General features: G+C 49.4%; 1 protein-coding gene across 5 annotated transcripts in view; it reads right to left on the reverse strand.

Annotated features, from left to right (window-relative positions):
* TRAPPC10 (trafficking protein particle complex subunit 10) overlaps window positions 1–17227 on the reverse strand; it is a 79617-nt gene that overhangs the window by 13457 nt on the left and 48933 nt on the right. For all 5 annotated transcript variants that reach the window (XM_086332662.1, XM_086332741.1, XM_086332583.1 and 2 more), the window contains 6 exons: window positions 16053–16193; window positions 15645–15757; window positions 12618–13132; window positions 11662–11803; window positions 5989–6147; window positions 4954–5183 (listed from right to left, as the gene is read on the reverse strand). In XM_086332662.1, the coding sequence (XP_086188788.1) occupies window positions 4954–5183; window positions 5989–6147; window positions 11662–11803; window positions 12618–13132; window positions 15645–15757; window positions 16053–16193 (1300 nt within the window). The remainder of the gene's footprint in view (window positions 1–4953; window positions 5184–5988; window positions 6148–11661; window positions 11804–12617; window positions 13133–15644; window positions 15758–16052; window positions 16194–17227) is intronic.

Here is a 17227-nt window from a genome sequence, read left to right on the forward strand (position 1 = left end):
CTTCAGTATTCTTGCCTGGAGAATCCCCATGGACAGAGAAGCCTGGCGGGCTACAGTCCAAGGGGTCACAAAGAGTTGGACACGACTGAGACTAAGCAAACAATAGTTTTTTGTTGGAATCTTTAGATTTTTCAATATACATAATATCATGTCATCTTCAAATAGTGAGTTTTATTTCTTCCTTTCCAACAGAGATGACTTTTATTTTTCTTGCCTAATTGCTCTAAGATTTCCAATACAATATTGAGAAAAAGTGGTGAGTGTCCTTGTCTTTTTCCTGATCTGAGAAGAAGCGCTTTCAGCTTTTCACCGTTGAGTACGATACTGACTGTGGGCCCACCATATACGGCCTTTATTATGTTGAGGTACATTCCCTCTATTCTGACTTGGTTGATAATTTTTATCATAAATGGATGTTGAATTTTGATACACCTTTGCTGTATCTATCAACAAGACCATATAATCCCGTTTGATCATGGTGCATAATATATGCTGAATTTGGTTTGCTAGTATTTGGCGCAGGATTTTTGTACTCATGTTCATCAGAGATATTGGTCTGTAATTTTCTTTTCTTGTGGTGTCCTTATCCGGTTTTGGTATCTGGGTAATGCTGGCCTCATAAAATGAGTTTGGAACAAGAGTTCCTTCCTCTTCTATTTCTGGGAAGAGGTTGAGAGGACTGGTACTTGAATGTTCAGTAGAATCACCAGTGAAGCCATCTGGTCTTAGACTTTTGTTGGGGGTTTTCTGATTTCTGATTCAATTTCCTTATTAGTAATCAGTCCATTCAGATTTTCTATTTCATCATGATTCAGTCTTGGTAGGTTGTATGATCCAACAGATGTTGGCAATTTGATCTCTGGTTCCTCTGCCTTTTCTAAATCCAGTTTGAACATCTGGAAGTTCTTAGTTCACATACTCTCGAAGCCTGCCTTGGAGAATTTTGACCATTACTTTGCTAGTGTTTGAGATGAGTGCAACTCTGCGGTACTTTGAATATTCTTTGGCGCTGTCTGCCTTTGGAAATTGGAAAGAAAACTGACCTTTTCCAGTTCTGTGGCCACTGCTGAGTCTTCCAAATTTGCTAGCATATTGAGTGCAGCACTTTCACACCATCATCTTTTAGGATTTGAAATAGCTCAACTGGAATTCCATCACCTCCACTAGCTTTGTTCATAGTGATGCTTCCTAAGATCCACTTGACTTTGTGTTCCAGGATGTCTGGCTCTAGGTGAGTGATCACACCATCTGAGTGGTTATCTGGGTCATGAAGATCTTTTTTGTATAGTCCTGTGTATTCTTGCCACCTCTTCTTAATATCTTCTGCTTCTGTTAGATCCATACCGTTTCTGTCCTTTATTGTGCCCATCTTGGCATGAAATGTTCCCTTAGTATCTCAATTTTCTTGAAGAGATCTCTAGTCTTTCCCATTATATTGTTTTCCTCTATTTCTTTGCACTGATCATGAAGAAGCTTTCTTATCTCTCCTCGCTATTCTTTGGAACTCTGCATTCATAGTAGTCTCTTACGACACTATCTGTGAGGGCAGCTGTAACATCTCTTTCCTTTCTGATTTTGAGTTCTCTCTTTTGTTCTTGGTGAGTCTGGCTAAAGGTTGGTCAATTTTATCTTGTCAAAGAACCAGCTCTTGGTTTCACTGATCTCTTCTACTGTCTTTTCAGTATCTACTTCATTTGTTTCTCCTATGATCATCTGTAATTTCTTCCTTCCATTAAATCTGGGCTTTGCCCTTCTTTTTCTAGTTCCCTGAGGTCTGAAGTTGTTTGAGATTTTATTTCTTAAGGAAAGCATGTATTGCTATGACTTTCCCTCTCAGAACTGCTTACAATGGATCCCAGACATTCTGATATGTTATATTTCCACGTGCACTTGTCTCAAGGTAGGTTTTTATTTCTCTTTTGGTTTCTTCTTTGACCCACTGGCTATTCAACAGCACATTGTTTAATCTCTAGATATGTGTGCATTTTGCAGTTGTCTTCATGAAATTAATTTCCAGTTTTATACCACTGTGGCTAGAAAAGATGCTTGATATGATTTCCATCCAATTAAGTTTACCAAGACTTCTGTTGCAGCCCGATATACTCTATCTCGGAAAATATTTCATGTGTAATTCAGAAGAATGTGTATTTTGTTGTTTCTTGATGGTATATTCTGTAAATGTCTGTTAAATCCATCTAGTCTAACACACTTAAGGCCAATGTGTCCTTATTCATTTTGTCTGAGGGATCTATCCATTTATAGAAGTGGAGTATTACAGCCCCCTACTATTACTATATTGCTATTTCTTTGTTTAAATATGTTAATATTTGCTTTATATTTTAGGTGCTCCTGTGTTCGGCGCATAAATACTTACAAATGATATCTTCTTAATGGACTGACCCCTTTATAATTACCTAACATCCTGCCTTGTCTTTTATTAATAGTCTTAAAGTCTCCTTTTTCTGATGTAAGTGTAGCTACTGCTTTTCATTTGCATGAATTAGCTTTTCCATCCCTTTACTCCGTGTGTCCTTACATCTAAAGTCTCTTGTAGGCAACTTAAAGATGGGTCTTTTTTTTTTTTTAGTATTTATTGTTATTTACTTATTGTTCATTTGGCTGTGTGGGGTCTTCGTTGTGGTTACGTGGGATTTTTATTTGCAGCGCAGGAACTCTTAGATGTGGCACGTGGGATCCAGTTCCCTGACCAGGGATCAAACCCGGGCCATTAGCATAATTAGCATTGGGATCGCAGAGTCCTAGCCACTGAACCACCAGGGAAGTCCCAGATCTTGGTTTTTTAATTCATACAGCTACTTTGTCTTCTAAGTGGAGAACTCAGTCCATTTATATTTAAAGTAATTATTGATAGGTACATACTTACTGTCATTTTGTTAATTCTTTTCTGGCTGTTTTTACAGTTCGTCTTTGTTCCTATCTTCTCTTGCTCGCTTCCTTTGTGGTTTGATGCCTTTCTTTAGTGGTATGTCTATATTCCTTTATCTCTTGTACCCTTACTATAGGTTTTTGCTTTGTGATTATCATGATGCTTATATATAACAAATTATATTTATAACAGTCTATTTTAAGCTGATTAACAACTTAAGTTTGATCTCATTTTAAAACTCAAAATTTTAACTCCCTCCTCCAATGTTTGCTTTTGAGATAATCATATTTTACATCTTTTTATCTTGTGCATCCATCCCTCTTAAATAATAATTATAATCATAGCTATTTTCACTTTTTAAAAAACCCTTCATACTAGCTTTATAAGTGACTAACCCATTACCTTTATCAAATCCATTACCTTTCCATTGTGTTTCTGTTACTATAATTAAGAGTATCTTTTCATCTTAAAGAAATCTCTTTAACATTTCATAGATGGCCAGTTTAGTGGTGATAAACTCCTTTAATTTTTACTTGTCTGGAAAACGCTATCTTTCCTTCAATTCTGAATAACAACTTTGCCACGTATTCTTGGTTGGAAGTCTTTTTCCCCCCAGCATTTTAGTACATTGCGCCCCTCCCTTCCGGCATCTAGTCTGCTGCTGACCCCCTCTAGTGTATTTTTCAGCTCATCTATTGTACCCTTTCGGAGAAGGCAATGGCACCCCACTCCAGTACTCTTGCCTGGAAAATCCCATGGACGGAGGAGCCTGGTAGGCTGCAGTCCATGGGGTTGCTAAGAGTCGGACACGACTGAGCGACTTCACTTTCACTTTTCACTTTCAAGCATTGGAGAAGGAAATGGCAACCCACCCCAGTGTTCTTGCCTGGAGCATCCCAGGGACGGGGCGCCTGGTGGGCTGCCGTCTCTGGGGTCGCACAGAGTCGGACACGACTGAAGCGACTTGGCGGCAGCAGCAGCAGTGTACCCTTCAGCTCTGAGACTTTTATTTGGTACTTTCTTATGTCTTCTCTCTATTTGCTGTTTTTGTCCATTTTTCTCCCAGTTCAATACGCATCTTTACGACCATCAGTTTGAATTGTTTATCAGATAAATTACTGATCTCTGTTTCATTAAGGTTTCTACTGAGGCATTACCTGCTCTTTCATTCTGGAACACGCTCCTCCGTTCCTCTGTCTACACGGTGGCTGAAGCAACCACCTCTCCCAGTCCTGACAGAGGCCTCACGTAGGAGACAAACAGTCCGCTTTGCCCCAGCTCTCGGTTGTCTCTGTGTTTGCCCAAGCAGCCTATTAGATTTTCAATGGCTCCAGAAGCTGAGGATGCGCCAGGACCTGTCACAGTCCCGAAAGGGAGGATCTCAGCAACTACATTCAGGCTAGACTGAATGTTTGGAAGCTAGACTCTCAGGCAGCAGCTTTTAAAAGTTTGCCAGAAAGACAGTCCCATGGGACCACAAGTATACACTTCAACCCTTGGGTTGTTCAAAAGCCCTCAGAACGGGTATCTGTGTTACGAGACATGGACAGAATCAGAGTAAGCATGATGCAAGTACAGGTTCTGCGAGCTGATGGATTGTGGACTTAGGACTAATGTTATGAATCCCTCAAATAACAATCAATAAATACCCATATCAAAGGATAAAATGATAGCACGTCTTCCTTGCTAAGTACGATGTGATGTTTCAGGGAACAAAAAGTGAAGCACACCAAGACACAGAACTCCATCTAGCCTAATCACCAGGACAAATGGACCACAGAGGCAAAACTACTGCCTTCTAAACAAAACCTGTATTTCTTACAGTGAACTGTCCTTCCTCAAGGTGCGACAGAAAAGTTAAAGCCTGTTTGTCTCTGTCTTTGAAAGATGTACCCCTTATCTAAGGCTGATTCACAGATATAAACGCTAAACCCAACCAGAACCTGTGGTGTTAGCAACTGGGAAATCTGCCCCCTCAACAGAAGTCATTTCGAATATGCTATCTTCAAACCAAGGAGGACAGGCAGAAGCTGCCCGCACAGGCTGCACCTCCAGTCCCTCCTTACTTTGTGGTCCGTGGTAGCCATGCAGTGGCCAGTCTTCTGCGCGTCCTTATGCTTCCCGTGGGGCTCTGTCACCCCCAGCAGGGTGCTCTCCCCTCCTGCTGCTGGAGCCGAAGGTAAAGAGAGAACTTCCAGTTCAAATTCGATCAGGTGGTATGTGGGTGCAGCCGGCAGACTGATGCTCGTGACCTTGTCGGATGACTGAACCCGGAGCAGCGCGTCAGAAACCTTTTCTAGGAAAGAGAAAAAGTCACCTTTAACACAGTGCCTCCGTTTCCTTGTTCCTTTCTCCTCTCGTAGATGACAGCCCTGTAGTGAAGTTCCAGCCCAGCTCCTGCTGCGTGTACACACGTGCAAGGGTGTAACCAGGAAGGATTACAGAGGAAGAGAGACAGGAAAATCAGGAACAGAATCCTGTGAGACAAAGCAGCACTGCATGAGAGCTGTCTGGTAGAGCTGGGCTCAGAGAACTGTCACTCTGCTCTGTCTGAAGACAGAAAAGAGACACTTCCTCACAGCCCACCTGAGATGGCCTGTGTCCCAGCGTGATGTGGCCCCACCCCATCCCACCACCAGACCAATCCCCACTCAGGAAGAGTGCTGAATCCTTCCGTCTCCAACCTCAAGGCTGGGGACTGCGGGAGATGGGATTTTTTTAGGGCTTCCAACCAGTGCCTTCATAGGTTGATTTGCTTTTGCTTTTTGCAGATGCAAGTTGAGGGGGGTGGAAGGAGGCTGGAGGCCACCAAGGCATCGCCAGGGAGCACGAGCCAGGAGGTAATGCTGCATCACAGACTTGTAGCAAGGTCCACACCGCCTGGCCGCAGGGCGCTGCACAGTTCTATGTCTATCCCCTCAGATGCCACGCCGTGTCTGGGGCAGGGTTACTGTCCACCTACAGGCGGAACGCTGCCAGCAGAGAGCTACAAGGAGACAGGTGCTTGGATGCCACCTGAGGATGCGCGGATGACAGAGCCTTAGAGCCTGATGGTGCACACCAAGGCCAAAGGCCTGCCTTCACCCGTGAGTGCCCCTTACCTCTTGTGTTAGAGTAGATCACGGCTCTGTTCTCCTCAGGACACAGGATAAGCATAGCGTCTACGTTGCTGAGCTGTAGGCTGTCTCCATTTTTTACTGTATAATGGCCAGTAGTGACAGTGAACTTGACCTTCTGAGGAATACCAGCCAAAAGGCTATCTAAAGGGAAAAAGACTGCAATTAGCATTGCTATCAACCAAGAGGACCAATGGAAGGCCTACTGTAAGTTAGAAGAGTGTGTTTTCTCTTCTAGAAAAGATCTGTTCACTCTAAATACTCCATCCGTTCACTCAGTGTCCACCTGTCCACCCTCACTTCTCATCTCAATTACACAGACTGCAGAGCTGACGGGCCCTTGCCTAGAATAATCTGTGAGCCTGGGGGAACCTCATCACCACCTCGGTTCAGAAAGCTAGGGGTCATGGTGGCAACCACGTCTATGAGGTTCTCACAATGTACCTGCTTGTCAGTTACTAAGAGAGAATCAGATAATAACGACACTAAAGAAAAAAACTAGTGAAATCGCATGTGCTGCTGCTATTCAGATTTTCCTCTGGCTTTTTTCAGGTCAGGCCTCCTCCAGATCTTTGGTTCAGAAACAGCTTGGCAGAAGATACAGCTACATTTTCTCCTGGATGGAAATGGAGGGGAGGGAATGGGCTGAGGTTTCTGAGAATCGGCTCCAGGGAAGGCCGAAGGAAGAAGCAACAGATAAGACACAAGGAGGACGAACAGCTGCCAAGAAGCAGGGAGGGGGAGGTGAGAGGTGGTGAGGGAGTGGGGCCCAGAGGAGGGCAGAGGCGCAAGCCAGCACCTCCCAGCCACACGGCCCAGCCTTCCTCACAAAAGGTTCTCTGACGAAGAATCATTTGTGAGACTCTGTGCTCCACATCTGAGGGCCTTTCCAGGAAGTCAAGGGAGCAGTTTACCAGTGTAAAAACGGGGAGTTTGAAGAGATTAAACAGCAGAAAAGGTTTCCTTGATTTTCCCACAAATGGAAGAAATGAGCAACGAAATGCGCCGCTCCCACCGCTCCCAGCTATTAGCTGAGGCACCTGATCGTCAGCGTTTTGCTGAAGAGGCTCCCACCGCTCCCAGCTATTAGCTGAGGCACCTGATCGTTAGCGTTTTGCTGAAGAGGCTCCCACCGCTCCCAGCTATTAGCTGAGGCACCTGATCGTTAGCGTTTTGCTGAAGAGGCTCCCACCGCTCCCAGCTATTAGCTGAGGCACCTGATCGTCAGCGTTTTGCTGAAGAGGCTCCCACCGCTCCCAGCTATTAGCTGAGGCACCTGATCGTCAGCGTTTTGCTGAAGAGGCTCCCACCGCTCCCAGCTATTAGCTGAGGCACCTGATCGTCAGCGTTTTGCTGAAGAGGCTCCCACCGCTCCCAGCTATTAGCTGAGGCACCTGATCGTCAGCGTTTTGCTGAAGAGGCTCCCACCGCTCCCAGCTATTAGCTGAGGCACCTGATCCTTAGCGTTTTGCTGAAGAGGCTCCCACCGCTCCCAGCTATTAGCTGAGGCACCTGATCGTTAGCGTTTTGCTGAAGAGGCTCCCACCGCTCCCAGCTATTAGCTGAGGCACCTGATCGTTAGCGTTTTGCTGAAGAGGCTCCCACCGCTCCCAGCTATTAGCTGAGGCACCTGATCGTTAGCGTTTTGCTGAAGAGGCTCCCACCGCTCCCAGCTATTAGCTGAGGCACCTGATCGTTAGCGTTTTGCTGAAGAGGCTCCCACCGCTCCCAGCTATTAGCTGAGGCACCTGATCGTCAGCGTTTTGCTGAAGAGGCTCCCACCGCTCCCAGCTATTAGCTGAGGCACCTGATCGTTCGCGTTTTGCTGAAGAGGCTCCCACCGCTCCCAGCTATTAGCTGAGGCACCTGATCGTTCGCGTTTTGCTGAAGAGGCTCCCACCGCTCCCAGCTATTAGCTGAGGCACCTGATCGTTAGCGTTTTGCTGAAGAGGCTCCCACCGCTCCCAGCTATTAGCTGAGGCACCTGATCGTCAGCGTTTTGCTGAAGAGGCTCCCACCGCTCCCAGCTATTAGCTGAGGCACCTGATCGTTCGCGTTTTGCTGAAGAGGCTCCCACCGCTCCCAGCTATTAGCTGAGGCACCTGATCGTTCGCGTTTTGCTGAAGAGGCTCCCACCGCTCCCAGCTATTAGCTGAGGCACCTGATCGTTAGCGTTTTGCTGAAGAGGCTCCCACCGCTCCCAGCTATTAGCTGAGGCACCTGATCGTTAGCGTTTTGCTGAAGAGGCTCCCACCGCTCCCAGCTATTAGCTGAGGCACCTGATCGTTAGCGTTTTGCTGAAGAGGCTCCCACCGCTCCCAGCTATTAGCTGAGGCACCTGATCGTCAGCGTTTTGCTGAAGAGGCTCCCACCGCTCCCAGCTATTAGCTGAGGCACCTGATCGTTCGCGTTTTGCTGAAGAGGCTCCCACCGCTCCCAGCTATTAGCTGAGGTACCTGATCGTTAGCGTTTTGCTGAAGAGGCTCCCACCGCTCCCAGCTATTAGCTGAGGCACCTGATCGTTAGCGTTTTGCTGAAGAGGCTCCCACCGCTCCCAGCTATTAGCTGAGGCACCTGATCGTTCGCGTTTTGCTGAAGAGGCTCCCACCGCTCCCAGCTATTAGCTGAGGCACCTGATCGTTCGCGTTTTGCTGAAGAGGCTCCCACCGCTCCCAGCTATTAGCTGAGGCACCTGATCGTTCGCGTTTTGCTGAAGAGGCTCCCACCGCTCCCAGCTATTAGCTGAGGCACCTGATCGTTCGCGTTTTGCTGAAGAGGCTCCCACCGCTCCCAGCTATTAGCTGAGGCACCTGATCGTTCGCGTTTTGCTGAAGAGGCTCCCACCGCTCCCAGCTATTAGCTGAGGCACCTGATCGTTCGCGTTTTGCTGAAGAGGCTCCCACCGCTCCCAGCTATTAGCTGAGGTACCTGATCGTTCGCGTTTTGCTGAAGAGGCTCCCACCGCTCCCAGCTATTAGCTGAGGCACCTGATCGTTAGCGTTTTGCTGAAGAGGCTCCCACCGCTCCCAGCTATTAGCTGAGGCACCTGATCGTTCGCGTTTTGCTGAAGAGGCTCCCACCGCTCCCAGCTATTAGCTGAGGCACCTGATCGTTCGCGTTTTGCTGAAGAGGCTCCCACCGCTCCCAGCTATTAGCTGAGGCACCTGATCGTTCGCGTTTTGCTGAAGAGGCTCCCACCGCTCCCAGCTATTAGCTGAGGCACCTGATCGTCAGCGTTTTGCTGAAGAGGCTCCCACCGCTCCCAGCTATTAGCTGAGGCACCTGATCGTTCGCGTTTTGCTGAAGAGGCTCCCACCGCTCCCAGCTATTAGCTGAGGCACCTGATCGTTCGCGTTTTGCTGAAGAGGCTCCCACCGCTCCCAGCTATTAGCTGAGGCACCTGATCGTTCGCGTTTTGCTGAAGAGGCTCCCACCGCTCCCAGCTATTAGCTGAGGCACCTGATCGTTAGCGTTTTGCTGAAGAGGCTCCCACCGCTCCCAGCTATTAGCTGAGGCACCTGATCGTTAGCGTTTTGCTGAAGAGGCTCCCACCGCTCCCAGCTATTAGCTGAGGCACCTGATCGTTAGCGTTTTGCTGAAGAGGCTCCCACCGCTCCCAGCTATTAGCTGAGGCACCTGATCGTTCGCGTTTTGCTGAAGAGGCTCCCACCGCTCCCAGCTATTAGCTGAGGCACCTGATCGTTCGCGTTTTGCTGAAGAGGCTCCCACCGCTCCCAGCTATTAGCTGAGGCACCTGATCGTTAGCGTTTTGCTGAAGAGGCTCCCACCGCTCCCAGCTATTAGCTGAGGCACCTGATCGTTAGCGTTTTGCTGAAGAGGCTCCCACCGCTCCCAGCTATTAGCTGAGGCACCTGATCGTTCGCGTTTTGCTGAAGAGGCTCCCACCGCTCCCAGCTATTAGCTGAGGCACCTGATCGTTCGCGTTTTGCTGAAGAGGCTCCCACCGCTCCCAGCTATTAGCTGAGGCACCTGATCGTTCGCGTTTTGCTGAAGAGGCTCCCACCGCTCCCAGCTATTAGCTGAGGCACCTGATCGTTCGCGTTTTGCTGAAGAGGCTCCCACCGCTCCCAGCTATTAGCTGAGGCACCTGATCGTTCGCGTTTTGCTGAAGAGGCTCCCACCGCTCCCAGCTATTAGCTGAGGCACGTGATCGTCAGCGTTTTGCTGAAGAGGCTCCCACCGCTCCCAGCTATTAGCTGAGGCACCTGATCGTTCGCGTTTTGCTGAAGAGGCTCCCACCGCTCCCAGCTATTAGCTGAGGCACCTGATCGTTAGCGTTTTGCTGAAGAGGCTCCCACCGCTCCCAGCTATTAGCTGAGGCACCTGATCGTTCGCGTTTTGCTGAAGAGGCTCCCACCGCTCCCAGCTATTAGCTGAGGCACCTGATCGTTCGCGTTTTGCTGAAGAGGCTCCCACCGCTCCCAGCTATTAGCTGAGGCACCTGATCGTTAGCGTTTTGCTGAAGAGGCTCCCACCGCTCCCAGCTATTAGCTGAGGCACCTGATCGGTAGCGTTTTGCTGAAGAGGCTCCCACCGCTCCCAGCTATTAGCTGAGGCACCTGATCGTTCGCGTTTTGCTGAAGAGGCTCCCACCGCTCCCAGCTATTAGCTGAGGCACCTGATCGTTAGCGTTTTGCTGAAGAGGCTCCCACCGCTCCCAGCTATTAGCTGAGGCACCTGATCGTTAGCGTTTTGCTGAAGAGGCTCCCACCGCTCCCAGCTATTAGCTGAGGCACCTGATCGTTCGCGTTTTGCTGAAGAGGCTCCCACCGCTCCCAGCTATTAGCTGAGGCACCTGATCGTTCGCGTTTTGCTGAAGAGGCTCCCACCGCTCCCAGCTATTAGCTGAGGCACCTGATCGTTCGCGTTTTGCTGAAGAGGCTCCCACCGCTCCCAGCTATTAGCTGAGGCACCTGATCGTTCGCGTTTTGCTGAAGAGGCTCCCACCGCTCCCAGCTATTAGCTGAGGCACCTGATCGTTAGCGTTTTGCTGAAGAGGCTCCCACCGCTCCCAGCTATTAGCTGAGGCACCTGATCGTTAGCGTTTTGCTGAAGAGCCATGTTGTCTTCAATAACTCGTTTATGCCAAGCCCTCCTAATTTGAGAACTTAACTAAAAGGACAGCAGCACTGAACTCTCAAATGCCACGCCAGGGGTCAAGATTAATCAACACTTTCAATGAAAAGACTTTTGATCACAGTATAGATCATAACTAAATCTAGCATTTAGCCTTTGGAATTCTAAGCAGGAAACTATAATATTTACTGATTAAATTCCATGCAGCAGACATCAGCTGATTTAGCCAACTTTTCCCTTATTTTTCATATTTTTAGATACAGAATGTTTAGTAAACATGAAAGCAGCAATTACAGAGAAGCAAGTATTCAGATGAACAAAAGAGCCACAGTTCCCAGGCAAAATCTCCACGATGCTCCCAACAGTGTCACCTAGAGAGGACACGGTCACAGAGGACTGGAATGTGATGCAGGAGAAAGCCTCCTCCTATGTGACTCCCTCCAGTAAAGGAGCAAAGCGCAGCCCTGACATCTGCACAGCGCCTTGCCCGCCCCGGCCCCGCCCGCCCCGGACCCTCAGACATCCATCCGCACGGCGCCCCACCCACCCAGGCCCCCTTACCGGCCAGTGGTTCCACAAGCAGCTGCGGCTCCTGCGAGTACACGTCGTACTGCACCAGCGGGTAGATGTGAGGAAGCACAAACCACACTGGGCCCAGCGAGGCACACAACTGCCGCAGCGTGTACGTTCCCGGCTCCCTGGCCTACGGGTAAGACAAGCGTTGGCACAGTCGTCCCCACTTGTGACAACGAGCTTCTCAAGGGAAGGCTGAGCCATAGCGGTCCCTCTTCTCACCCTCTTTATCCTGCTGCTCTGTGCTAACACGTCTACATTCGGGCTCTTCCAAAGATCCCTCAGAATCTCTTAGTTGAGGTCTGGGTGAGTAACTGGTGGTTAAGTTTGACTTGACGCTTCTAACAGTGCTTTCTCAATTTAACAAGCTTTATCTGTGGCATTCTCTTCTGGAAAAGGTAGTCAATGGAGACACGGAGCATGAAATTTAAGACTTGCTCCAGGACTAGACTGAAAACGTGCGTGGCGAACAGCGGTACTTTCCACCGACCCAGCCTCTGTGCAGGCTCAGAGGAACCAACGGAACACGCTGTGCTGGCTGGGGGGGCGGGGGGAGATTCATATCGAGCGGACAGAAGAGACTGTTCTGACATCCATCTGAGCCGCCACAGAAGGAAAAGAACGTTTAACGTGAAAGTGCTGCCTCTTTGAAACATCCTCATTTTAACAAATGAGGATGCACTTTAATACAAAGGGGAAAAGTCTAAATCCAGTGAGAACACAAATAATTATCTACGTTGAGAACTCTATCCACAACTTATCGACTGCCTTACAACTATGCAAGTATAGATTTTTTTCAAAACACCAATCTATTTTTCTATAAGGATAAACCAGAGCCAGGCTAATGCAGCAGAGGCCACCACTGGACTCTCAGCTTCTCCAGACGGTGCTTGCAAGCACCACCGTTCTGACCGCCCCAAAGCCAGCTCCTGCTCGGCACATACCTGCGTCCTGAACACGATGGTATTGGGCCCCGGCTGCAGGGTCACGCCGGCACACCTCAGCACATGGGCCCCGTCCTCCAGAGCCAGGCCCGAGGATGCCTCCAGAGACGTGCTGCTCTCCTGCCTCCGCAGGAGCATGTGGACGTTCTTGCATATGATCCCTGTGGTGTTCAAGGAGTTGTCGGAAGGACTCCTCTCAAACATCTCGTACAGCTCCAGCGCGGGGAGGCTGCTCTGGGATGTGGGAAAGGGTGAGGCCTCCGCCGGGAAGTTAACAACCCCGTTGGCCGTCTTGTGCTTGGTGAGCCACTCAGCGGTCTTCCGGTAACTGTTCTTCTCTATGCTGAAGTGGACGTGGATGGCGATCTGCTCCACGTGGATGGGCACAGGCATCTGACTGCACACAGTTATCTCCACAGACAGGACGCCACCCACGTGGACCACGGCGTTGGCAGGGGTGAAGCGGAGATCGCGCAGCTGTGCGAAGGAGTGCATGGGGAGGGCGACCCTGTGACCTGTGGACGCACAGAACACGTTTCACTCCCCAGGCACACTGTCAGAGGCTCAGAGTCACGCCGGCCGGAAGCAGTGATGAGTGACAGAGATAGTTTGGACCCTCCCAACCCCACGCCATCTTCACACACCAAAAGGAGTTACTCTGTCAAAAGCAGTTGCTTTGTAAAAAGCACAACAGGAGCACATGCCCAGATACCTCCTGGAAATCATAAAACCTGAAGAAATTTAAGGTCTCTAACTCCCGTTTTGGCAAACCCAAGGTAAATACAGATCAACTAACTCCTCAATTTCAAAATGAGATTTGTAAGTCCAACTCCTAGAGCTGTTTCAGGAAGTCCACCACCCTCCCACTCACACAAGAAGTTCTCTAGTGAAAACGCCTGAGTTCCCCCCTACATCTGGCAATAAATAAGCCCAGGTGTGTGCCACCCTGGGGGCTCAGCCAAGGATGCAGGGAGTCAGGAGGGCAGCAAGTCCCAGCCCTCGGGCACCAAAGGGGCAAATCCACTGCACCCTCCACCAGCACTGTGCGTCGAGAGAACCCACCAGGCCGCTGGACTGACCAGGAGGTATTTATAAACACTCAGTAACTGGAGGCTGTGCTGAGATCGACGGTATAAAACCACAAGAAAACAGGGACAAGCACAGTAGAGTTTCTTCACAGAGAGGCCACGGAACGGTGGAAAAGTGGAAGTCCGTGGTCTCACACACAGCAGACGTGGCACACAGCCCTGTGATGCCAGTCTGGGCACTCTGAAGAAACTAATGCACAAACCAATGCCACACTGGCCCTGAGAGCCCCTCCAGATGGCTGTGTGTGAGGGGCGCGCACCCAGCAGTCAGCAACGGCTGTGGACAGCATGTGATCCCCGCAGGGTGACGGTGACTAGAAGTGGCTCCCCGGGGGAAGTTATTAGGGTTGGGTGAGGTCAGGGATGGTCATGCCCTGACAGAAGGATGCACCAGAGAGCCCTTCTGTCTCTGAATCTACCCCTCTCTCTCCTGTCTCGTCTCTCCTCCTGCGCCCCTGGTCATGAAAGGACAAGTTAGGAAGAGAGGAGGCCTCATCAGGAGCCGGCCACGAGGGCATGTGGCCCTGGGCGGTCAGCCTCCAGAAGCCACTCACTCAGTCTGCAGCACTTTGTCATGGCCGCCAAGACACACTGATGGAGATGGTGACTGTTTAAAATAAACCCTCATCTTGATGAACTGAATGTGAGAAGCCAAGTATTACCATAAACCTAATCTTACCACACAGCGATGTGTATAAAGTATATTTGCTAGAACACTCAGAAGCAAAGTCTTTCAGATTTACTCTCCTGCTGGACATGCCCACAAGGAAACAACAAACCTCCGAAGGTGAGCTGGTCTATGAGACACCTGGCTCTATGCCTTTCAGAAGTCAGTGTCTTACAACCCGCAGCTGCTGAGGGGATGAGTGTGGTCCACCGATCCAATGGAATACTGTTCAGCCACGAAAGGGAATGAAACGCTGGCATACGCTACAACACAGGCGAATCCTGAGATGTGCTGTGTGAAATAAGCTGGTCACAAGAAACTACACACTGCATGATTCCATCTACGTGAAATACCCATAACACGTATCCTCAGACGGAAGGCAGGCTACTGACTCCCAGGGACTTGGCGGGGTCGGGGTGTGAGAGAAGGTGGGGGTGGGAGAAGGTTGGGAGGAAATGAGTATGGGACGGGCTGCTTTTGAGGGAAAAGTGTTCTAAACTTCACGGTGGTGATGGCTGCACATACCTGTGACTAGACTAAAACCACTAGGCTACACGCTGCAAACAGGGCATGACACGATATGTGAATTCTATCTCAATAAAACCTATATTTTAAAAGGTCAGTGTCTGGAAAAAAAGATGGGAAGATGGTAAAGGAGAACTGAGATGTAACAATCAGATGCAGTATGTGATCCCTGATTGGACTAGTACAGGCCAGTGATTTTTAATATAAAATAATCATAAAAAAAAAAAATAATAAAAACACTGTTTGAGACAATGAGGGAGACCTGAAGAGAGCTAAGTTGGAAGCCCGAGCCAGAACATTGTCCTTCTGTGGGCAAGGAGTTTCAGAGACCACTCTTGTTTTCAGAAGATGCGACGCTGTCCAAGGTGGAGTGGCCCTTGTGGTCTGGAGCAGCTCTGAAGTTCAGCACAAAGCAAAAAGTAGGAAGACAGACACAAGGGTGCTACGCAGCAAAACGTTAGCAGCTGCGGAATCCAGGCGGTCAGCATACATCACCTATTATACACAGTGTTATTCTTTTTACTTTTCTAGGGTATTTGACATTTTTCACAATGAAGTTTTTTAAGCCTTTATTGAATTTGTTACAACATTGCTTGTTTTAAGGTTTGGGTTTTCTGGCCGAGTGCCATGTGAGATCCTACTTCCCATATCAAGGCTGAACCCAAAGCCCCTGCACGGGAAGGTGAAGTCTTACCCACTGGACCACCAGGGATGTCCCTGTAACAAAGTTTCAGAAATGCGTCTCACCTGGGCTGTCCGTCTGCTGGCTGGCAAAGCTGAGGATCTCTCTGCAGAAGTACTCCCGCTCGTCCGTGGTCAGGTGCTGGTCGCTGGCCAGGAGGCTGCTGGTCTGAAGGTAGCTGAGTGCAGAGTCAAGGGGCCGGAGAGGACCACGCGGTGGGGCGCTGCACACACAGCCCCCAGTCCCAGGGGGTGCAGCCGGCAGGTGCGCCCCTTCCTCCAGGGTCCTAGGGACTCGCGCACAAGTCAGACAGGCAGACACGTGACCAGCTTCTACCCAACAGGGGCACATGTCAAGGCAGGCTTCCCTCTCTTAATATCCAGGCACCTACGGACATGCGACTGTGGGCCCTGCTGCTATATGGACAGACAGCAATTATCCTATTCCATGAATGTACTCGACTTAAAGGATACTTCTCAATCTGTCCAAGGCGTTTCTGACATTCGGCAAGCTGCTTCCTTGTGTGTGTGATTGGCAGCGCCCAGCCCTCAGCCAGGTAATTTTTCAAGGCTCCTTGAAGATACATCTCTGCCTTCTGAGGAGACTTCTTCCTCCTTGCAAATCAACAAACAGAAGCTTTCATAATGGGTCACGATAATCAACAAACTCAGACCTTTCATGGCTTGCTCCCCACCCTTGGTGATCTCGGCGACACCACGACACTGGTGCCATCCAGAGTCCTCCTGACCACTGCCCCCAACCCAGCCCCCAAGGTGAGAAAGAACACAAAATCAGGAACACATAACCAGACCCGAGAAACATGCCAGGCTGGTAACCCCATGCATGCTGTTTGTCCAGCATCCTACACTAGCTGAAGGGCCTTCAGAGTTCAGTCTCTGGATAAGAGTGTGAGGGCATCGCTTATGACTTCAAGCTGCTGTGAGGCCGCCAAGCATGAAGGAAGGGGATGGATGTGCCCACCAGCACAGAAGCAGGTATGGAGGAAGCTAGAAACCTGGGCTTGAAGCCACCCTAGCTCCTGAAGACAGACCAAAACAGAGTGGTTTCCATGGACCAACCAATGGGAGCTCGGGCTAACTCCAAAACGCAGGCCAATGCCCTGAGCAGAGGGCAAAGCATCTGCCGGCAATGTGGGAGACCTGGGTTCGATCCCTGGGTCGGGAAGATCCCCTGGAGAAGAAAATGGCAACCCACTCCAGTACTCTTGCCTGGAAAATCCCATGGACAGAGAAGCCTGGCAGGCTACAGTCCATGAGGGTTGCAAAGAGTCGGACACGACTGAGCGACTTCACTTCACTTCACTTCGTGAAGGATTTAAATAGCAACACATATCACATAAAAGAACATCTTCCCAGGCCCAATTTAAACCTCAAGATATTCAGAACAAACCAAAGTTTAAAATATGATTAATGAAGCTTGCCCAAGCTTCAGTGACAACACGGATGCCCTGGCCTTTCCCAGAGGGCTTGGGACTGCTGATCTTGCAGGATAAAGGCCAACAATGAACAAGCATCTGCTCTCCTGGCATCTTGGGAAAACATCCTAGTCCTCAGGACCTTACTCTGAAACAGTAAGAGTTTCCAAATTCTCAAATTTCAAATGCCAGTTTTTCTAGACTTTTCTGGTC

This window comes from Bos grunniens, chromosome 1 (genome assembly GCF_055505025.1).
Source record: "Bos grunniens cultivar Pamir isolate PY7600 chromosome 1, Bosgru_T2T1.0, whole genome shotgun sequence".
Classification (NCBI taxonomy): domain Eukaryota; kingdom Metazoa; phylum Chordata; class Mammalia; order Artiodactyla; family Bovidae; genus Bos; species Bos grunniens.